The following is a 23,830-nucleotide window of genomic DNA, read 5'->3' as shown; positions in this document are numbered from 1 at the left end:
GCGTATTATGCAAAGAGAAGACCGCAATAACCGCCCAGAGGAGTCGACGGCAACCCCCCCGTTTTGGTTAGCATATATAAGCCGCTTGGCCAGAAGTTTCGCAAACATTTTGGCACAGTTTGCAGAACCCGCCGCAGTTTTTAACCACAGTCAACAGCTCAAGACAGTTACAGTTAATACAACAAAACTCATACAAAATGGTGAGTACATTTTGAGATCTGTTTAAACCACATCGAAAGGCAATAAAACTTGGCTGGGCTCAAAGTTATTTTTAGACAAGCAGCTAGAGAACGGGTTTGTAAGCTGATCTATAATTGCAATTAAAGTGGAAATAAAAAATGAAAAAAAAAAAAAAAAATTTTAAAGTGTCTAAGATATATATGTTATATAATAAAATGTATATTGCTATATAATATATATATATTGAGAAAAATAGCTAAAGTGTCTGAGATACATATGTAGATACATATATACATACTATATATGTGTAAAGAAAAAAAAAAGTTATATAGTGCGAAATATTATATAAGCTCAATTCGAAGATCGACTGCTTTATAAGACATCTCTCTGATTCACTAGAAATTATGTTTTTAAATTACTTCATATATAGCTTAAATATGTATATATATATTGATAGATATATCTTTATATATATAGTTATGATTATTAATGTGAGCTGCTCATATATCAGATTTGTTGCATGCATATTTTGAGCTGTGCTTTATTTATGCAATGGCCGATCGCCTCGGCTGCCCAGTAAAAGTCACTAGCTAATAAGTAACTAACGAAAAATGTGGCTTTTTCTTAAATGGCAGCAGTTTGATCTGGTTCCATATGTGACTTATGTGCCCATGCACGCGACAGAGAAACAGAAACAGACACAACTACAGATATTCTCTGTAGCGGGTGACCTTTGCTGAGGTCTGTCCACATCTTGCACCCTCCTACTCTCTTTCTCTACTCTCCCGATCTCTCCCTCTTTCTCTCGCTCATTTTGAGAAAGCTTGTGACTTGAGCTTGACATTTCCAACAACTTAGTATTTTTTTTTTTTATAATTTGCGTGTGCGACGCTCATTTAGCTTAGCTTTAACTGTCCATATGTCTGTCTATTCATAGTCATATCTTAAACAAAATATGACCATACGGCAATTAGCTGTCAGCAAACCCAACTAACACCCCCTAATAGCCCCCGAATAGAGCCCAGTTACCTAATCAAGTCACTCTGGATACCGTTAAACGTAGATTTTATAAGACGCAAATGTCTTGAACTTACATCAAATGCAAAATATATATTTATTGCCTGATCTATTGCCACATCGGACGATCAGACAACGCGTCTGCCAGCTACACAGTTTCTCAGATTATATACAAACGTCTATTGAATCATACTTGTGCCACATTACAAGTTTGTTGACACGCTGACGTATACGTAATCTCGCTCGCCCTATCTCTCTCTTTCTCACTCTGTCTCTCTTTATCACTGCCTGCATATATAGTATTTACATATATTACTAAATATATATGGATGTACGTATGTATGTATGTAAATGTGTGCATGAAGCACAGTTCAAAGCACAATCGTAAATCTAATTGTAAGTAGGCGTATAATTTATATATATACGTATATGTATTTATATATAGCTAGGCTTTGGCTTTGGTTACGTTTATATTTAAGTCGGGGCTGTCGCCGTTGCCGCCCCTCAAAATAAAAACGGAAATGGGCAATAATATGCGACGCAGCTCATACTTTTATTTTTATTTTTTTCTTTACACATTTAAACATTTTACACGGTTTTACATGATAAGTTGACGTTGAGTCGAAAGGTGGAGGTGCTGCTTGCAAGAACTGATTAAAAAGACACTTCGCACCAGCATACACACACACACATATATATATGCATATATGTATACTCAAAAGTGTTTAATTTTTGAATACCCTATATAGCCAGCAGGGGGCATAGGTTAATGATAGGCACACATATACTTTATCAAATTAATAAACAGAAATGTGTTCAAAAAGCAAACACAAATTATCGATAGATTTGATGGATTTGAAGAGATATGGAAAAGGCCTACATCTAGGCAATTAACACAAAAATGCCTAAATTTAGCTACAAATGATCAAAGCAAAATACATACTGTGCAGCATACTTATGGGGAACTCCGATTAATCGATAATTATGAAACTTTGCAAGACTACTCAGCTTGTCATAAATTAGAAAAAAAAATTCGTATTTTTATGAATTTAAGTTGAGAGTATTAATATTTGCAACCTATTGCAATTTTTTAATTTGAATTTTAAGGCGCATGCTATAGTCGTGCATATCGCAAATATTTCCTTCCTCATTTATGCTCATGACGCGCTTTATTTTGGTGAGTGCGAGCGAATTACAGTTACATGCTTCAATTTCAATTTCAATTGCTGAGCTTGTGTGCGTGTGCTCTGCCAGTGGCGTAGCTGCGCGAGGGGTTCGCCCCGGTAGATTATTGCATTGATTTGTAGCCTTTATCTGGCCAGGGCTCCCATGCCACTGTGTCAATGCAGTGGCCACATACACACACATGCAGACCTACACGCACACAGTTATCAGAGAGCTTGGAAAGGGGGTGACGGCGACTGCATTGGGGCCGCAGACAGACACTAAACTCGACCAACATATATGTATGTATGTACGTCTGTGTTTGCGTGTGTGTATGAGTGTATCCGCATGATCGTCCGTGTTCCAGTGCTCAGTGTTGTTCAGCGCTCGCTTTGCTCAGTCCCCCAACAGCCAGCCCAACATTTTGTCAGTTCATTTTTTGCATTTAGTCTGCGTTCGTTCCTCATGCGGCTTGACAATTCTGCTTTCGACATAAAAGAAATGACAAAATATAAAAAAAGAGAATATTTTAGTGAATTTTTTGACAAATCGTGTCGCCTTGGCATATAGATAGATATAAGCATATAGTTATACATATTCTTGTCTATATGTGCCAACATTTGTTTTTGTGAGCATTTCAGATATATATTGGCTACTTTTTAATATACATATACATATTCAACATATATGTATATACATATATGTATATAAGTGTGTGCGTTTATATATTTGTATGTTTGTATGACACACAGTCAATTGTGAATTATCAGTGACAACGTGAGAATAGCTCGGCCCTTGGCCAGGGGCGACAGCTTCGATATACGCCGCGTATCAATTATGTGGAAATATATTTACAAAGATACATATGCATATATATATCAGTCAGTGTCTGTGTGTATGTACGTGCATATGTAAAGCAATTTTGATGCCCTGGCACTGAATGTCACTAAACGCGCCAACCACTCGCATTGCGTGCGAATGTTACACACACTCTCAAACAGCCAGTCTCTGTGTGTGAATGTGTTTTTGTGAGACCGAGAGCGAGTGAGAGAGCGATCAGTGTCTCGTCTTTGCGTGCGTGCGTCCCTGTGTGAGCTTGTGTGCAGATCAGCAGCAGTAGCAGAAGCAACAGCAGCAAACACAAACAAACAAACAACAATTCACATTCATTCATTGCGCGTCGGCTTCATTGTGAATGATAACGATTGTGATTGCCGCCTCTAGCTATTATCGTCAGTTTTGCCACGCACCAGGAGAGAGCAGCAGTGCAATAGCAGCCAGCGAGAGTAAACGCGTGTGAATCTCAAAAAAAAAAAAAAAAAAAAAAAAACAAAACCAACCACAAAGAGGAACAAAATCAATTTAAATACCATAGAAAGCGTGCAGAATTGTTGTTATTTGATTCCTTCTTGTGCTGTGTCACGCCCATCTATGCCGCCTAGGCCGCGTCAACGCAACGCACATAAAGATCTAACGAAAATCCATACAAAATGGCGATAAATTCAAGCGCCAGAGAAACGCCCCAGCGTCAAGTTTAAAAAGAAAGTAATCGCTAGATCAAAGATAAACCACAAAACAACAACAAAAAATACCAAAATTGTATGCAACAAAAGTTTGCCAAAAAGAGAACGGCCGATAGGCGGCGATAAACGCCAAACGCGAATCAAAAACCAAAACGAGAACGAGACCGAGAAACTCGCATCGAACACGAAACAAGCGCCTAAGGTAAGCGACCCTCCTATTGCGATTCCGATTCCGATGCAAGTTCCAATTCCGATTTCGATCTTTGCCTTCGTTATACACTTTGCATATTTGCTTATTTGTTTATCAGTTTATTAACATTTTATCACAGCAGCAGCCACACACATACACGCCCTTTTTTGCGGCATTTGCATTTGCATTTGCAAGTTCAACTTTTGTTTGTTTGCTCTGTGGCCCAGTTTGAGGTTAATAACATTGAAAAAATACAAAATCCAGCCCCCTTTCGTCTGCTTCCTGTTCGCCTCTGCTGGCGTTCACTTATTTACACTGCCCAAATAACAAATTTAAATATTTTTGGACTTATTGTTGTTGTAAAGAAATTGTTACAAGGTCAATTGTTTGTTGAGCATGAAATATTAATGGGTTTATACGCTGAACACTCAATATGCCCGTGGGTTGGCATATATTTGATTCATTTCAAACTCATTTTTCGGCTTCTTTATCTCAATACACACACACACAAATATACGAAACAGGCACACTCATACTCACACGCACATACTCATACTATTGCTCGCTGTAATTTCCGGTTCCGTTTTTTCAGTAATGGGCGCTCGTGTGAGTGTGAATGCGTGCGTGTGTGTGCACGCATTCAATTTATAGGCATGGGAACAGTTTTCTTTTTAGTGATTATGCTTTTGCGTTGCTCTCTAGTTCTTAAAGCTGTTCTCTAAACTAGTTCTAATTGCAGATTAAACTTGGAAAACTCTAGAATGTTTTAGTAAGAAAATATATTTCCTTTTAGCTCTTTAAAAATATATAAGTATTTGTCTGTAAGCTAAATCTTTAGATTTCGATTTTTAGTGTTAAACGAGAGCTTACACATGTATTAGCAAAACTCTAATTTCGTCATATTCAACTAGATTGCAAATGCCTGTTTGGACTGCGTTTAGGATTTTTATATGTCAGTGGAATAATCCGTTTCTCCGCATAGAGTGTTAAGTAAAAGTTCACAGCGGAATATTTTCGAATTACACTTTTAAGCTATTCCCTAATTCTTTGTTATTAATGAAATTGTGTTAATTCATTTCAAGCGGCTTCTATTATCTGGAAATTGAGGGTTTTTTGTAATTTTCCAGAAGAGTTTTTACTTTTTATTTATTTATTTATTTTATTTTTTTTCAACGATTTCGCATGTTATTTATGCATTGCATCACTTGTTTTGATCAGCCTCGCAGTTTTCTGGAAACAATGTTAATATATATTTGGGCATCACGGGAATATTATGACGCCATAATTGGAGTGAACGAACGTCATAGCTGACACCCTTTGTAAAGGCAAAGGCAAAGTCGCTCGTGAGTCATCAAATCGTTTGCTAATCAATATAAAACTATTCAATCTAATTGTTTGACCATAACTTAACTCGTGCTGTAATTGCTTTTGGTTTCGCTTATTCACAATAATTATATCGAAATGATGATTTAATTAGTTTAATTGTTAGCATATAATCGTAAAAATGTGGGATATACATCTGAGTGTACAAATGTACATATATGTACGTAGATCTATGTGTATATATATGTAATTGATTGCAATCGTCACGCTAACCTGCTGTTTTAATACTGAGCCACCGCAGGGGTCGATTTATAATTAGATTTTTTTTTTATGTTATGAAATTAGCAGAATTTGTTAACCACAAGATTCTGCGTGCGTAAATTTATTAATTTTAAGCGATGAACAAGTTGAATTCAGAATATAAAAAAAAAAAGGAGAACAGTCATCGTCTGGATATGAAATCGAGAACTTTTTGAACTGGTTCCGCAGGCACTTTCCATTCGAATAAAGTTTCCCGCTCAATTAGCTCGTGATGTGCTAATAATGCACAAATTAGGCAATCAAAATAATGATAGACTGAATGCATATCCTGTAATTGATAAATATCTAGATTAGAACATTCCTGAAATACTATTAAAAGTGGATATGACAGCCTAATAGTATGCAATGTAAATGTCAAATGAATATATGCATAAGCTGAAAGGATTATAATCCATGACAACAAATGAGCTCATTCAAGGTTCTCCATCGCCCAATTGTAATTGAAGCTTAGGCTACCCATAAACTTCTGCGTTCGCAGGGTATAACAATGGAATTCATGGAGATTGTTGTCTGCGGCAATTACATGTTGCAATTATAGCCACATTTAACAATCAATGACGTCAGCTAACAAATTAAAAATAAAAACTTACCTAGGGGAAATCCAAAGATAAAGGAAGATGAAAGTATGCTTAAAGAGAGGAAGTGAGAGAGAGATGGACAACTTATGCCGGCAACAAGTGGTTCAAAGAGCACACGTGCATGCAAATCAAAAGAGAAAGAGCGAGCGAGAGAGCGCGTGATTCGCTGTGAAAGAGCAGAGCGTTAGCAACAAGGCAGCTGGCAACAAATTGGCCAGCAACATGTTGCTTGAGCAGCGCGCATAACAGAGGCGCACAAGAAATCAATAAAACAAAAACGCACACACACACATACACACATTTGTGCATGTTAAGTTAACAGTAACAGTCGGCAGCCAGCAGCCAAACAATGTTGCAGAGGTAAGAGGGTCGCTCTCAGAGTTTCGCACAAGTTCACAACAGATGTATAAAAAAACAAAACCGGATTGCCGAGTGCAACAGTTTCAATCTGAACAGCGTGGCGAGCAGGTCGTTTTCCGAGAGACAACACTTGTAGCATAGATATACGAGAGATTTTGTCTTGTTTTCAAAGATCATGTAAGCAACACAATCGAGCCAAACAACAACAAAATAAATAAAATACAAATATTAAGTGCAAGCAAACAAGTGTCAATAGAAATTTATTAAATATATTTAATGGAAAATTAAATTATATTATTTAATCAAATAAACAATTAACAAGTGTCTATGAAGGATAAAAGAAAACGTTGGCAAATTGTATATGTTCATATTTTAAGTGCTTGTTTTTTGCATTAACGTTAAATAACAAAAAAAAGACATTTAACAAACAAATTAAAAAAATATATACTTATGCATTAAAAAATAAAGTTATTAAGTAAACCAAAATAAAGTTGTTGTTGTCTTGCGTACACGGTGGAAAAGTACCGCGCGAATAATTATTGTTACGATTATTATTATTATTATTATTGTTGTTGCTGTTGCTGTTAACATTTAAAAAAAAAAAAAAAAAAAAAAAAAAAACACACACACATACAAATTGCGTGAGCAACAGGCGCTTCCAACCTGTAGCTGCAACCAATAACAAAATACCAAAAACAACAAAAAATTCGAATATCATAAAATACCAAAATACCAATTGCTGCTTATCGCAACGCTTTAATCTGTGTGCGCAGGTCGGCTCTCACTCGCAACATTTCCTTCTCACTCTCTCTCTCTCTCTCCCAGTGCGCATAAAACGGGGACTACCTGCTGTGCGGAGCTGTGCCCTTGCGCCTGCGCCTGCGCCTGCAGCTCAAGCATCTCAGCTCACAGTCAGTTGTGTCGTCATCTTTCATCGATATCCATAACCAAATCAATGCCGCCGACCGGCACAAATTGACGTTGCCGTTGTTGCTGTTGTTGTCGTATCTTTCTTTCTTTTGTTGTTTTCGCATTATGTTGCACGCAGGCCACCACAGATGACGCTGACTCTTTGAGCCACGTTTCCCTGCGCTGTCGCTGTAGCTGGTGCTGTTGCTGTGACTGGCTCTGCCTCTTCCTCAGTCTCTGCCACGGCCGCTGCCGCTGTCACTGCCTCTGCCGATGTCACTGTCACTTCTCTTCTTGTTGTTTGACATTGTTTCTTTTCTTTTTGGCTCTGTTGCCATGAGAGGGTGCGCCACAGCCACACACACATAGTCATGCATACACATACACTTACACAAGACAACTTTCGTTGATATTTTATTGGGCGATGATGTCATAAGTTCTTATTGGTGCGTGAAAAAGCGAGGCGACTGGAAAAAAGGGAGCAGGCAAAACCGGCCATAGGGATACACACACGCACACACACATATACAATAAGAGACATCACCACGAAATGAGCGAGCATATTTTTATTTATTTTGTGATTTCCTAGAAATCAAAATTGTTGGCGCGTTTTGCCAATAAATGCGACTTCGAGCTCCATTTGAGTTGTTGTTGCACAAATGTGCGCTTGCAACAGGAAATATATATGTATATTTATAAATATGTATATATATTTATATACATATATAATATATATTATGCTTAAGCACACACACACACACATATATACGCACTTGCATTTGTATTTATTTTTTGCACGCAAACACTTCCGACATTTTAAATGCAGCGGGCAAAGCGATCAGACCGGCTAAATAAATCAACATCAGCAATAACCAACAACAACAACAACAACAGTAGCAGCAGCAGCAAAGAGTAAGCAGCAAAAGCAGCCAGGCATGCGCCCAGCCAGCCCTCGTCAGCGCGCGCGCTCTCCACACTCTCTCTCTCTCCCACTGTCACTCTCACCCTCCCTCTGGGTAGTGTGCTCTGCCCACGCTCAGCCGATGCCGCTGCTACTGCTGCTGTTGCTGTTGCTGCTGCACTTTGGCCGTTAAAGCGCTCAATGCATATAAATGATTTTAATCAATGGCGTTGACGTCGACGTTTACGCACACATACGTATCACACACACATTAATAATAATAATAAATGACAGCGATCATACGAGCATAACAGAAATTCCTGCAATGCGTATTTGGAATGCGCACTGGAAGGGCGGGCCAAAGACACACGCTTTAACAGCTTTCCAGCGCAGCGAAATAACATTTTGTTGATTAATGATTTGCACTTTTATTAGCTAAGAGGAAATCTGTTAGTAAAAACGATTTCTTACAACTGTTAGACGATCCCATTTAAAACTTTCGCTTTAAGCAAGAGCAACAAACAACATCAGCAACATTTGATAATAATAATAATAATAATGTATGTAATAATAATTATTTTTAGAAAATCTAAACAAAAAGAAAAAGCTAGAGAAAAGGAAAAAGAAGCCAAAACTGCGGCAAGTCAACTTAAACAAAATATAAAATATAAATCGCAAACAAAACGGAATATGAAAATTAAACAAACTGTGTTAAAAGTACTTAAATAAACAGTTAAACCGGGTACTTACAAACAACTAATTACCAGCAAACAAATTTACAAACATTTTATTGTATATTTAACAACAACAGAGCAAATAAAAAACGAAAGGAAAAGAGAAAATAAAAACAAATCAACGCCATGAAGAAGCTGTCACTAAATGTGAGTATACAAAAGTGGGCAGAGGGGAAATCAATTATAATTTTAATTGTTCCAAGAAAGAATGATCGAGAATCGAATCTTTATATATATATATACATATACATATGTACATATGTATATACATCCTTCATTTTCAAGTTCAGCGAGTTGCCCAAGTCAAATAATGGAAACAAGAGAAGTCCATTGAAGACTCTCCAATCGATCTTTGCTCTCGTTCGCCCATGTTAATGAACTTGAAAAAGCCAACTTCATTATGAAGTTGCCAATGCTGATGCTGCTGATGAAGTTGTGACTGATTGAAATTGAAGTTGAAGGGCAGCAAATGCTGCAAAATTGAAGAGTTGCCACACCAGCGAACAGAAACCGAATCAAATCAATTGATCGAACGCTAATATTTTGCACACTTTTATTTCCGTATCATTTGAAGGCATTTATTAGACTCTTGATGAGAATGTGTATCAGATATATATAATGTGATAGATATACATATCAGATTTTTGATATCAAATGTCAACCATTTGATAATTGTATGGTTACAGCTCTCTCTGATATGATACAGTGGAGGATCATATCTCTTTTAGCTCGAGTCTATATAAAGATCATGCTAATCGACTCGCAAGAAAGCTGTCTTTCGTTTCTATTTCTTTGAATCGCTATATATTCAAATTGTCTAATTTATTTATTAAGTCAAATTAATTTGTTGATTTGCCAAAAATAGCTTGTTTTTATTGTCAAAATAAATAAATAAAATTCGTAATTTATCTCAAATATAAAATGACATTAGAAAGATTTCCCGGAATGGCTTAAGCGCTCAGCTAGATAACTTTTATCACTTCTGATTAAATGCAAGTTTTATTAGCTTTTTTAGTTCTTTTTTTTTATTTATTTTTTTTTGCTATCTGTGTGATTTCCGTGAATTGCCGCCCTTGCACATCAGCGGAATTGGAAACTTTTCTTAGGGGTTTTTTAATTTTTATATGGAGGCTCTTTCGAACGTTGCCTAATTGAAAAGCAATTGTGCAGAGACTTCTTGTGCCAGTGTATGTGTGTGCAGATGTGTGTTGGTGTATTTGCAAAATGATAATGAAGCTATATAGCGCCTGCCAATTCAAGTGGACGTTCGATTGTCTTTGTGTTTATACGCGTGGCCAAAGCAAGCAAGCAAGCAACAAAATTACAGATCCAGATACAAAGATACAAATTGACGCCTTTGATGTTGCCAATTGAGAAATGGGCAGCAGGCAGGGCCATATATCAAGGCACAATATGCATATGTTTTCCATATTATTATAAGTACTCCACCAATCTCTCATATAGTACACATATATGTGTATATGTATATATTTATATTTGTATAACATCTGCCAGATCCAGACTCTCTTGAAGAGTTCAATGAACTGTCTAAGTGTATTTCGCATCGATTTGGCATTGGATTATATATGTAGATATATATAACTATATATGTGTGTGTGTATGTGAACTATAATTTATTGTATAATTAGCTATTAGGGTTTATCTAGACACATCTTAACTTTATAGCGCTTTATGACTTTATTCAATGACTCAATTACACAGCGAGAAAATGATGGCTACAACTGAATCTCATTCGTTTTCAATTTGAGCACTTTAAAAATGTTTTTAGCATGTTTTTTATCTCATGTCCTATTTCTTATATCTCATCTATGTTCGATGTTTAATCTCTTATCCATTTTATTACATCTTACCGAAGTCTGAGCTTTTAACATTCATCCTATATCTATATCTTATTTACATTTTTCGTCTTTCATCTTATATCCTAACTAGCTCTAGTTTATGCTCTCCGATTTGTCCCCAATTTCTCGCAGCGTATTAATTGCGATATATATAGTATGTATGTATATATAATTGTAATCATGGCCAGATCAAATCAATTTTCTAAAGTGGCTGATGCAACACTTACCAAGTTTTGATTTGACTTTATGTTGCTTTGCAGCCATTGGCAGCAACAAATGTTTTTATGGCGCGTTTTGTCTGCGCATTAAATTGGCCATTAAATGAACAATTATTTATAAATATATACATATATGAGACTGTGCGTGTGTGTTTGCGAGTATATTTATCTATGGCCAATGAAGCAATTAACAAATTTTTATTTGTATTATTATCATTTTATGGCTGCTGCTGTGAGTCGTAAAAGTTGTCGAACGCAAAAAATGTTGTAATGCGAGCCAATAAAATTTATTAACAAGCCAAAAAAAACATAAAGTAAAACGTATCATTAAATCATTTAGCCAAGCAAAAAGAGGGGCCTGTCAGCTAAGTGTATGTGTGTGTGTGTGTGTTTTATGTTATTTGTGCGAATGGCCACTGGTTGCAATGTTTGAATCGTGTTGGCTGGAGCTTAGAGTTGCTAATAGAAATGTGCTAAAAAATACTAAAGTGTACCGAAAATGTAAGAAATATGCAGAATAAGGCAGAATGTACCATTTTGCAAGTCCTGTTAACGTCACATTTCGAAGAAAGCTGTAAACTGAGATCACTGTTTTCACAGTCAACTCATTGCAAAGTTCATGTATGTAAATTTATATATATATATTTAAATTTAGCTAATGTAATTTTATAGAGCTAACATTTACTTTACATATTCTTTAACAATTTATCATAAATTTACCAAATTACCTGTGCTCCTTTTCAGCCTTGCTAAACTGTTCCAGTGCAAGTTTACTTGATGTTCTTTATAGGCATCTTTTCTTAATGTAAACCACTTCATTAAATATTAAATAAGATTTACTGTGCAACAACAATAATAATAATAACAGCTGCAATAACAATTGCATTTAATATCTCTAAAACAACTTTTGTTGTTTCTTTAACTACTGCTTAAGGTGAACTAAAACAAACGTCAGCAGCACACCTAACTGTGCCCAGCTTCGACCCCTTTTCGGGGCAGGGATTCTGTCAGCAACAACTCGACAACTCAACAGCGAGCAATGAGCAGTGAACAACTTACCAAATAAGTCGCAAACACAATTTACAAATGTTAATGATTGATTTTATGTCATGTAATCGGCTGGCAAAACTAGTTTTCAGTTACCACTCTGGCGTTTTTTTTCGCTTTATCTTTTTTCATATATATGTATAATATTTATATATGTATTTTTCCACGTTCAGCGTGCAGCCATGCCCTGTCTTGTAATACGCCCCTTGCAGAGCTTCGACTTTTTGGCCTTTTATAGGCGCACTTGAAGCGCTCTTACCATTTTCTTCCGTCCTTGGCCGTTAGGCGATTGAAAAGAGTTAAGCTCAAATTGCGAATACCCTGTAGTTTACTTAGTATTTAAAAGTTAATTTATATATAAAGGTAAAGATTAATAAGAGGTAGTAAAAGATTTTGCTCAAATGAAATTGTATTTAAAAATTTCTTATACAAATTATTGTTCTCAGAGAAAATTCTGTAGTTTTGATATAAGATATAATCTACATATAAGATCCAATATATAGCTCATGCAATCACAGTAAAAACAGGCCAACTGCCGGAAAGTATGCTATATATAGGCTTGTACTACTATACATCTATCTCTTAAACTCCATTTCCAATTTTTTATAAATATATATTCCAAATCCATTTATAGAGTAAATAGAAAGATATATGCATATAACGGCAGGCGTTCTTAATATATCACCAACTCATATACATATGTATAAATACACATATATAATATACAATATATATTTAAATATATAATTTTATATGATACAACATTATCATATCAGATATACTTCATTATCATCTGCCTGCTTAAACGTCATTTAACAGCAAATGGGGCCAAAGACTTTAGCTGCAAATGCAAAACAAAAAAATGCAATCGAAATGTAAATTGATTTCCAAATTGTGTCTGTGTGTGTGTGTGCACATTCTTAGAATACAAACACGCACACACACACATACATACTCACACAAATATCTTGTGCATTTGGCATATTTGTTTTTGTGTCTTGTTGGTTTGTTTGTTACTTGTTTCTTGTTAATTCTTCTGGTTCACACATTCAATGGCCGTTTATTATTATAATTGCTTTGGCGCTCGTGTGTTTGCACTTTGTAGCCGTGACTCATTTCCCGTTTCCGTAGCCTGACACGCTACCAGCTATATGAACATATATATTGTATACAAACATATAAATTATAGTATTTGATATAAATTATTTGTGGCATTTGCTTTTAGCTATTTCGAATATAGGTCGCCATCTTGGAATGCCCGCCAATTTAAGTGTGTGTGTGTTTGTGTGTGGCAGCAGATTTAGTAAATAATTGGAAGTGTATGAATGCAATTGAAGGTGTACTAAAATCGTACTAAACTAAAAGATTATTGGTTGAGATTTACTAAAAACATACTAAAATATGTTAAAAGAGTTGAGCTGCATTACAAATTTACTAAAATATACTAAAAGAGTATTTGATGTTATCTAAACATATCCTTTTAGCTACTTATGTTAACTTAACAGAAAGCATTAACGAAATGCTATGTTAATTTAACTTTTTACAGCCTAAGAGCACTGTAAGAGTTTACAGTCTGCCAGTTAATTTCAGCTCCTTAAGCTGCTGCTGCATTCATATCAATTAAAATGTACATTGATTGTGCATTGATTTTGCATATGCTGCTGTCGTCGCCTGTGCGGCTGTACTTAATCAGCTTACGCATCATTATTCCGTGTGTCCAAAAATAAACACCGTTTCGAGGGTGTCCCCTGCTGATTAGCTCGCACTCTCTCTCTCTCTCTACCCATCTCTTTCTTTCGCTGTGTGTTAACAGCTGCAGCGCGCGCGAGCTGCCAAATGGCCCTATATAGAGCCTTAATGCTTAATGCTTGACAATATTTATTAATGTCGAATTTCAATTCATTTGTAAATTGAAAACAAATAAAATCAACGTAATTATGTGATTTATGGCAGCAGCGGCAAATATCATGAAAAAGAAGCGAAAAAAAAACTGGCACAATCAGCAGGCGCTGCTTGAAATACTTAATTTCCTCAATGGACTTGTTTAATTTATATAAATATATGAATATAAATATATATACAAATATATATACATATGTGCAGCATGTGCACTTTGCTTGCTGTTGTACAGTGAAACCTGTGACACGCTTCTCTGCGCTGCAAACTAATCGAAACTTGTTGTATTTCGCATACATATGTACCGATATATAAATATGTATGTATTCATTCCGTTTCACAGTTGTCTGTTTTTTTTTTTTTATACATATATATATTTGAAAGACAGCAAAAAATCGAAACAAGTTAAAACCAGTTTTCGATTCTCCATGCATGCTAAATTGTGTTTTGCTTTCAATTAAACTAATAAAATGCCAATTGTCGTATACAGCAACAAATCCAAGTCTGAATGTGTTGTTATAGTAGTGTGTGTGTGTGTGTGTGTGTGTGCGTGTGTTTGTGTGGAATGGTCGCCTAACTGGCTGGCAAAGCTGTAAAGCAATGCCTCACTCAACTGTGTCCACTGCAGTGGCTGATTTTCCCGTTACCAAAGCAATCTAATAATCAGACCATCTATTAGAACGATTAAGCTCGACTCGTTCAAAGTCAACGCGGCGTATGAGTAATGTGTAAACAAGCAAAAACAATATATATATATATATACATATGTATATAACTAGCAGCAATCATTAACTATTGTACAGTTGTTCATTTGTTCAGTTCGAGTGAATAAACATATTCAAATATTTTCCATTTCATTTCAAAGTTTCGCTTAAACAAGGAGATGATAAAATAATTTAATTGTGGCTTATTAATATTATTGACAGTAATGTATCGTATTTATTTATTAAAATTACATTCATTTTTTTTTTTAGTGAACTATAAGAATATACATAGACTTCTTTCATTTTCGAAAAATCTTTGTGGCTTATTTAATGAATTCACATAATTGACAAACTAATAGGCAACGTTAAAAACAGGACACAACAGAACAATAATAAATAACGATAGTAATAATAATAAATAAAAGTATAAGTTTGAATGCGGCTTGGCTTGGCTTGGTTTGAGTTGGCTTGACTCAAATGATAAGCGTGATTTTATTATGCATATCACGTATACGCCTAGCCATACCACGTTGCATCTAAAATAGGTGCAATACTGTGCGTTCGCCTGTGTGTGTGTGTGTGTGTGTGTAGATGTACTCGATTACGCACACACACACACACAGAGGGGAAGGCGGGCGGGCGGGCGAGCAGGTTGGCTACGCTTTGCTTCGCTTCGGTTCGGTTGGCTGCGCTGCCTTCGCGCCAGACTCGCTGTCGTCGCTGCCTCTCACAAAAATGTATGAGTGCATGTGAGTGTGTGTGCGCTGATAAGAAAAAGACAACAGCAGCAACAGCAGCAGCAGCAGCAGGCCAAAGCAGCGGTCGCAGCATTTGTTGTCTGGCAACCTCAACAGTTTTGCGATCTTCAGTGTTATTTTTGTTGGCAACAAACGTTGATTGCGCGCGCGGGTGTTTTGTTTGGCATTAGCTAACACTAGCACTACTCAAACATTGTTGCTGTTGTTGTAGAAATTTCGTTGCTATTTGCTTGATGATTTTCAACACTCTTCAAACAACATTTCGTGTTGACGTTAGCAAAGAAGTGAAAAAGCAAACAACTTGATAAAAAAAAAAAAATACTTATACTCATATAGGCGGTTATGCATATGTGTGTTGTTATTTAAATTACCAGTTATAACACACATAAATTTTTTTACGATCTATTACGAAACGTGCAACTATTAATCTTAATAAATACTAATTGGATACAATACGCGCGCACACGAGCCACACGATCAATCCAAACAGATCAACAAACGACAACAACAATAACAGTTCAGCAGCCAATTGATGCGCATCATGCAGCTTGAACGGCACAGCGACGCCAGCGGCGACGTCGACAGCGCAGCTGGAAGCCATAGAAAGGCGCATCAAAAGCAGCAGGCGATAGCCAAAGTGAGCGAAATTAATACACACATACATAGACACACACACATACATGCATCCTATGGTCAGTGCTGTTAAACGAGCGTGGAACATTTACAGCACCTGCCGCCATTTTGCCTCTGCTGAGCTGCTGCTGTTGCTGCTGCGGCTGAGCTGCGCTATTAATTTGATGCCACACAGAATTTAATGCATATTAAATTGCATATTAAAATGCGCTGGCTACAAGCGGTATCCAGTTGCAACGAAATGCAAATGCCGCATGTCTAGTAAATTAACAGCACCGTTTAACGCAAGCGCAACAGGCCAACAGCAGCAGCAGCAGCAGCAACATCACCACCACCGCCACCAACAACAACAGTGGAGCCAACGGCCAACCATCGCTGTGCCAGTTTATTTGGTACCAAGCAGTCTCGCCAAGTCGTGTTTATGTTGCTGTTGTTGCTTGTAGTGAGTGGCCATGGTACCATGCAGTCTCGAGAGCTGTTTTAACAACTAAAGTGGGTAGCTTTAACAGTTGTTAGTTTCCAGTAGCATCACAAACATTCACATATTTATTATTAAGATATGCCGCGGGTATACTTAACAGTCGGGCAACTTAACAGTGCGCAAATGTTAACAATGTTAGGACTATGCATAATGCTAAATAGCCTTAAAGAGTTTCGGGATTTGAATTTAATAGAGAATGTTAGGCTTAAAGAGATTTTGGGATTTTAAAAGAGAATGATAAACTGTAGCTTAACGGCGCAAATAAATGCGCATGTTTTGCTATGCTTGCGTAGCCAAGCGTTAAGTTATGGTACATACATTCATATATATGTATGTATATGTATTTATATGGTATATACATACATATATGCAAGCTGCATGTTACTATGCACGCGCTTGATTTTCGATCGCAGCTTTGCACTGTTAAAGCCATATGATTACAGGTGGTGGTTAAGATAACAGCTCGCATTCCAGCCTAAATTTAGGCGCCTGCTGATAAGGTAGACATTTAGTTTAAATATCTATTTAACGCCATGTATATACATATAAATAATAATTCTTGTCGTGTGTGTGAAATTCTTTTAAAACTATTGCGCACAAAAGAATACAAAAAGATTTCGTTATAATTGTTTGTCATTATTTTTGGCTCATGACTTCATTCAATGTCGCCTGGCAGCAGGCACAGACACACAAACACACATATACATATACGCAAAAAGCAATCAAAATCAAAGTTGAATAGTTTACAATCAGGCAAAACGACGGACTTGAGCTGAAACATGGCAAATTGCGTGGCATGCGCGACTCGCGCCAATGATTCAGTTATAGCTGTGTGTGTGTGTGTGTGCCTGTCATATAGCTTTTTATTTAGCTTGATAATGCGTCTACTTGTATGTATGACAGACTGACAGTTATTTAAATTGATACAAAGCGGCAGACCGACAAATAAAATCAATTGGCAGCTAATCAAAGCACAATGCAAACAAATTGCCAGCACATGCTTTTGATGGGGTTGACGATAAATCGAATGGATCCATCGATCAATCGTTCCACATATTCCACAAAATCGTTTCCAGGCTCTGGATGACGCCAGCAGCCGCTGTTAACTCTTAACACAGCTACAGCGGTTGCTCTCTCTCTCACTCTCTCAATCTCCGTCTCATTTTTTATATCGATTATGCAATTTATGCGGCCGGCAGTGCCAGTTTAAAAATAAATGCAGCGACACTCGAACTCGAATTTGAACTCGTTCTCGAAACTCTTCGCCTGCTCGATGACCATAAATCGTGCAATTCGAATCCAATTAGCGGTCTGACACTGCGCAGAGGTCGTCGCTGTGGGTAATGCGAGACAGTGTAACAGCGTAACAGCTGCTCCTGTTAACTCTCTTTGGCAAAGTTAACTATACGCGTCATACAAGTAAAAAAAAGGGAAAATAAAAAATCAAAATATACCATATATCTTGCGCGTTCAGCTGTTCCAGTGGCGCCAGTATTAAAATTTTGCACTTTTCTGACAAACACTCTGCGCAATCTTTGGTGTGTTACGTCAAATTAGTTATTTGTATTTAATTTAGTATTTTAGCGGCACTCACGTGTCGCGCTCGGCAGCTGCTAGCTAATTACAGTATATACGTATCTAAATAAAGCCAGCAAATAATATACTATATAGATGTATATACTATAATGGACTATAATGTTTTTGGTTTGGCCAACTGTTGAGTTGCGCACTGAGCTCATACCAACAACAACAGCAACATTTGCCAAAAACTGATTGATGAACTTTTTCTTACTTTACAGCCAAGCCCATTGGCCATAAATCAAAAGCTACGACAACAAAAATGCGCTCAAGTTAATTGAAGGCATCAACAAGCCAATAAAAAATCAATTTATATAAACTCTCACACACACACACACAAGCACAGTTTTGTATAGATCTCATTGAGTATATGGCACGAAGCAGCGATTGACGCTAACGACGCGGGAGGTGCTAAGCGAAGCGCTCATAGAGAACCGAAAAGACGAAAATTCGAAAGAAATATTTCAACAAATTGTTCACATGTTTTTTATTGTTGTTGTTCGGAACAGCGACGCTGTGTCTGCTTTGAATTTTCATTCATTTTCACAAACACACACACACACATAAGCAGGCAGCACGCGAAATTTTCACACACGCCATTTTTCTGCATTGTTGTTGCTGTTTTATTTATATATATATATATATATTTTTTTTTTTGCCAATTGGCACATGCAGAAGCAAAGCAGCAATGGAAAAATTTACAATTTTAATCAAATTATTCAATAGTTTGGAATGTATGTCGACGCCGAACGTAATTGAAACTAAAGCGGACCACGCAAATTGATAAAAAATATGCAAATACAGCAACAACAAACGAATTTTATTATTCATTTAATTTATTTTTATTATTATTTTGGGGGCCTGTCTGCGCACACAAACAACACACTCATGCACACACAAACATACATATGTGCGTACTAAGCTGCATGCGTTTGTGTCTGTGTGTGTTTAAGTGTGACCATGCGATTTGTTGTGGGATTGCGGCTCGCCTTTGAGCCCAGTTGTACTCGTAAATTAGCCAAGTCGACAGACAGATTTGCAAATAATGCAATAAACATTGAAATTGCGCGCGCGGTTTATTTATAGAGCGAGAGCGACAGAGAGAGAGAGAGAGAGAGAAAGAGAGGCATGTCTGTAGACACCTTTATGAAGATGCCGAATGCAGATGGGCAGCCAGATAAAGCAAGATCAACACGAAATGCAATTTTATTTTTAGCTCGCAGTTTGCAGTTGCAGTTGCAGACAGGATCTATTTATAGATAGACGTACCACAAGTACTCGCACTTTGCCTTGAGGTTGCTTCCCCCTCCCATTCTACCTGCCTCCCTCCCTCTGACGGTCTCGCTCGCACTCGCTGAGTTAGTGACTGGCCTGTCGGGCCTTTTTTGCGGTTTCAAGGTTCTACTTGGCCCATATCTATTTACCCAGTAAGCGGTTTAAGGCAGCAGCCAGCTAAAGCAGAACTTAATTGTAACGACTCACTCTATAAATAGCTCTCGGCCAGACAGTAAATCGTGCTATTTTTAAGCTATTTCCGGTACTCAACTACTTAAGCATAATCAAAAGCACTGAGCGAAATAAAAACGACTTTTTTTGTATACCAGAAAATACTAAAGCAAAGCGGTTTTAATTTGATATTCTTGGTAGAATTTGTAGAAGAATTCATTTTATTAAATCAAGCACAGATGGCGAATTTTGTTAATTGACTTAACGCTGACATTTATTCGACATTTTACTAATATATTTTTCTTGTTTCTTTGCAGATGTGTTCCCGCAACATAAAGATCTCGGTGGTGCTGTTTCTTGTTTTGATACCCATACTCACAGCGTTGCCACATAATCACAATTTGTCGAAGCGCAGCAATTTCTTCGACCTGGAATGCAAGGGCATCTTCAACAAGACCATGTTCTTTCGCCTGGATCGCATATGTGAGGATTGTTATCAACTTTTCCGTGAGACGAGTATACATCGACTATGCAAGTAAGTTTAATCAACAGCTAGCTAAGTAATACAAACTAATCAAAATGAAACTTGTCTAGCGATCGAGTAAGCATATCTGTAGTTTCAATTCCATTTCATTCCACTTTCCACTTTAATAAAGCGTAAGTTTAGCATTGAAGAGTTCAATTCCCAGTCCATTACATTTCATTCCAGCATTAACATATCCTGATTCCATTAGACTAGAGTATCCTACTTATTGCTCTTCGATAAATTTTACTTCAAAGACTCAAACTGTTACTATAATCCATTTTCCATTTCATTTCAATGTCAACGTTAGCATTATCATACCCCTATTCCATTTAATTCTGCTTGGACTTCTTGCAGATTACATCATGGCTACCCATGTTCCATTTCCATTTCTATTTCATTTCACTTTCAGTTTGCAGAACATTAATATAACCTTAGGCCCAACCCAAATTCAATTTCATTCCATTTCAACTTCCTTGAGCAAACGTCCTCGAACCTCGAACAACAATTTGAAAGCAGTTCAAGGCAATTCGCTGCGCCAAAATAATATTAAAACGAGACAGAAAATACTTTTTAGCTTGAAATCTAACCCTGACATGGTTTTTTAAGTACTGAGGAAATATTACGACCCACACATGTATATATAAAATAATATTTTTTATTTCAGAAAAACAAATATCTAGCTGTTTTCTATTTTGCTTTCCGCTTTCCTTTGTTTTCTCTTCGCTGACTTTTCTACCTTAACTAACTATCTATCTGTCTATCCATCTGTATGCTAGCTGTATCTTCTTGTTTATCTATTTGCCTGCAGGGCCAATTGTTTCGCCCATCAGACCTTCGGAGAATGCCTTAAGGTGCTGCTGATCGATGATGAAGAGATTGAACAGCTGCAGCAATATCTAAAAGTTATCAATGGCTCGCCCTATCCCTTTCACAAGCCCGTTGTATTCAAATACTAAACCGAAATGCTTCGCTTTCTAGCTGCCTTTCAATTTTCATTTTCATTTCAACTTGATTTTCATATATGTTCCTTTTGGTTACATTATTATTAATACTCTTGATTTTTGTTTATTTGGTTATCTTATTTTTGTTGATTTGTTTTTGTGTGCTTTTTTAGGAAAGACTGCTTTGATTCGAAATGGTTTGGCGAATGCGTGAAAGTCCTTCTAACACCCACAGAAGAGATTACAAATTTACAACATTTTATAAAAGTAGTTAATGGTTCGCCCATATCATTCAACATGGCGCCTGGTCCAGCTACATAACTCCTCTAAGTGGTTGGCTTTTGAACCACCACCACCACCAACAACTACAACAACAATACCAACACCACCAACAGAAGCGAAAATCACCACCAGCGAAACACTCTCACACACAAACACACATACACACATCCACCCATTCGCAGTTAAGCGCTCGAACACACTCACACACTCTCGCAGAGTAATGGAAGTTAGAATCCAAATGATACCAGTTCGTAATGGAACTGGAACTGGTATTGGAACGATCACATCCGAAGTAACTCTGAAGCAGCAGCAGTAGCAGCAGAAGCAGCATCAGCAGCAGCAACAACAATAAAACTACATACAACAAAACAGAACAACAAATTAAATATTTAACGCCCAAATTTAATTCGTACTTATTTATTACTGTATATGCTTTACAGTGCTTTTTTTTTACTATATATGTATGTGTTTAAAAAAAAACGAATAATTTTAATTAATTTATTGAAACGTTATGCGTTTGTTGTAAGCGAGGGACATGGGACGAGGGGGCGGGGCTAAATGCATATATCTATATATATATATATGTATGTGCGTCGGGCACACAGTGTAGGTACACTGTGAAGTGAGCAAACACTGAAGTACACGTACACATATGTATGCATGGATATATGTATGTTGGAAAGGGAGGGGGTAAATTGAGTAGGAAGAGGAAGAGTTTTAAGAATTTTAGGACAGCGAACCCCGTTTTGCCGAAGAAGTATTTATTTTTTAAGTATTCATAGCTTGTTTATTATTGCGTTATGTATGTAAAATAAAAGATCCATTGTTTTTAATATATTTATATATATATATACTTATTTAATGTATAATTATTATTTTTTTCTATTGTATTAAACAAAACAAAAAAAAAATCAAAAATAATCTAAACATCGCGTATTCCAGACAGCATTTACATCAAAAGGGCAAAGATGAAATTCATCACTCACATCCAAAAACACACACACGCATACTAACACAAGCGCAGCACCTAGACCGAAAGTATTTTGCAAATGTATTAAATTTTTTTGTGGTATTTTGTAAAGATTTAAACCATAATTAGCGTAAAATTTGTTGGCAAAAACACATACACACAAAAAAAAAATATATATACATATATAGATATTCACGATAAATATTTTAGTCTAGAACGCAATTTGTGCAAAACACAAGCAAAAAAAAAAAAAAAAAAAAAACCTTCGGTAAAAATCCCGCAAAAAACGAACAAAAACAAAATGCATTACAAATGCAGAAAAAATTCAATTATTAATTATTATGTTAAAAATAATGAACAACAAATAATCGCTGGCTATTTGAGGGCATCCAAAATTGTGATAAATGAAAATTAGAGTGCGGCACTGACCAAGGGAGAGCGCAACAATAAAACAAATGCAAAAAAATTATAGCAACGAGAGAGCGCATGAAAAGCAAAGAGCTAAGCGCCAAGGGAGCGAGTGTGAGAGAGAACGAGAGCAACAAGTGCAGCGCGCAGCTGTCGTCAATATTTGGCGCGTTTCCGACGCGACTAAAAACGCATGCTTACCGTTTTTATTTTGTGGTAGGTTATTTTTTAGTTTCACTTTATATTTATTTACTTTTTTGTTTACAATTTTGGTTTTTGGTGCCCCGTTTTTTGTGAATGTGCAGGTTGCAATATTTTTGCATTTTTTCACTGATTGCACTGGCCAACAAAAACGAATTTTTGAACACAAAACTTTTTGCATTTTGGCTCCATTTGAATGTGCGAGCAAAAAAGCCTTAAAAACCCCTATAGAGTTCGTCAACTAATGCTAAACCTATTTATATATATACAGGCAAGACTGCTTCGGATCGCCGTTCTTCAATGCCTGCGTTGAGGCGCTGCAGCTGCACGAGGATATGGACAAATATAACGAATGGCGCGATACCCTGGGACGCAAGTAAAGTGTGGACGGAGCGAAACAAAACGGAATGAAACGAAACGAGACGGACGGGCAATACGTGAAGAGTACAGCTATAGCTGAACGCATATTACGACTACTACCTATATACTATACTACATATTTAAATATTATGCTACTTACACACACTTTCATACACCCACATACAGGGCACACACACATACATACAGAAAGATCACAGCAACATATATAACAATCGTCTAAAAATTATCACAGCGAATACGCGAATTATATTTAAGTAAACAAAAAACGAATTATATATATACAAAAAAAAAAAAAAAAAAC

General features: G+C 36.6%; 1 protein-coding gene across 7 annotated transcripts; it reads left to right on the top strand.

Moving 5' to 3' along the window:
• Positions 1–95: 95 nt before the first annotated feature.
• LOC6579364 (ion transport peptide) lies at positions 96–23,700 on the top strand. Of its 7 annotated transcripts, XM_015163633.3 has the most exons (4): positions 6,728–6,833; positions 9,051–9,347; positions 20,138–20,355; positions 21,461–22,076. In XM_015163633.3, exons 2-4 carry the CDS (start codon positions 9,327–9,329, stop codon positions 21,606–21,608), a joined length of 387 nt encoding a protein of 128 aa, XP_015019119.1. In that variant the 5' UTR covers positions 6,728–6,833; positions 9,051–9,326; the 3' UTR covers positions 21,609–22,076. The 7 variants fall into 7 exon arrangements, 6 of the variants coding, with proteins under 6 accessions (XP_015019121.1, XP_015019120.1, XP_015019119.1 ...); XM_015163635.3 differs by lacking the exons at positions 6,728–6,833; positions 9,051–9,347 and adding an exon at positions 96–200; XM_015163634.3 differs by lacking the exons at positions 6,728–6,833; positions 9,051–9,347 and adding an exon at positions 3,695–4,086.
• Positions 23,701–23,830: the final 130 nt, after the last annotated feature.

This window comes from Drosophila mojavensis, unplaced genomic scaffold (genome assembly GCF_018153725.1).
Source record: "Drosophila mojavensis isolate 15081-1352.22 unplaced genomic scaffold, ASM1815372v1 contig_80, whole genome shotgun sequence".
Taxonomy (NCBI): Eukaryota; Metazoa; Arthropoda; class Insecta; order Diptera; family Drosophilidae; genus Drosophila; species Drosophila mojavensis.
This window is presented reverse-complemented; position numbering and strand designations above follow the sequence as displayed.

Coding starts and splice junctions, on each gene's coding strand:
- LOC6579364 (XM_002005224.4), top strand. CDS start 16,215: ATGCGCATCATGCAGCTTGAACGGCACAGCGACGCCAGCGGCGACGTC. Junction 16,320..20,137: donor AGCAGCAGGCGATAGCCAAA/GTGAGCGAAATT, acceptor GTTTCTTTGCAG/ATGTGTTCCCGCAACATAAA. Junction 20,356..21,460: donor AGTATACATCGACTATGCAA/GTAAGTTTAATC, acceptor GTGCTTTTTTAG/GAAAGACTGCTTTGATTCGA.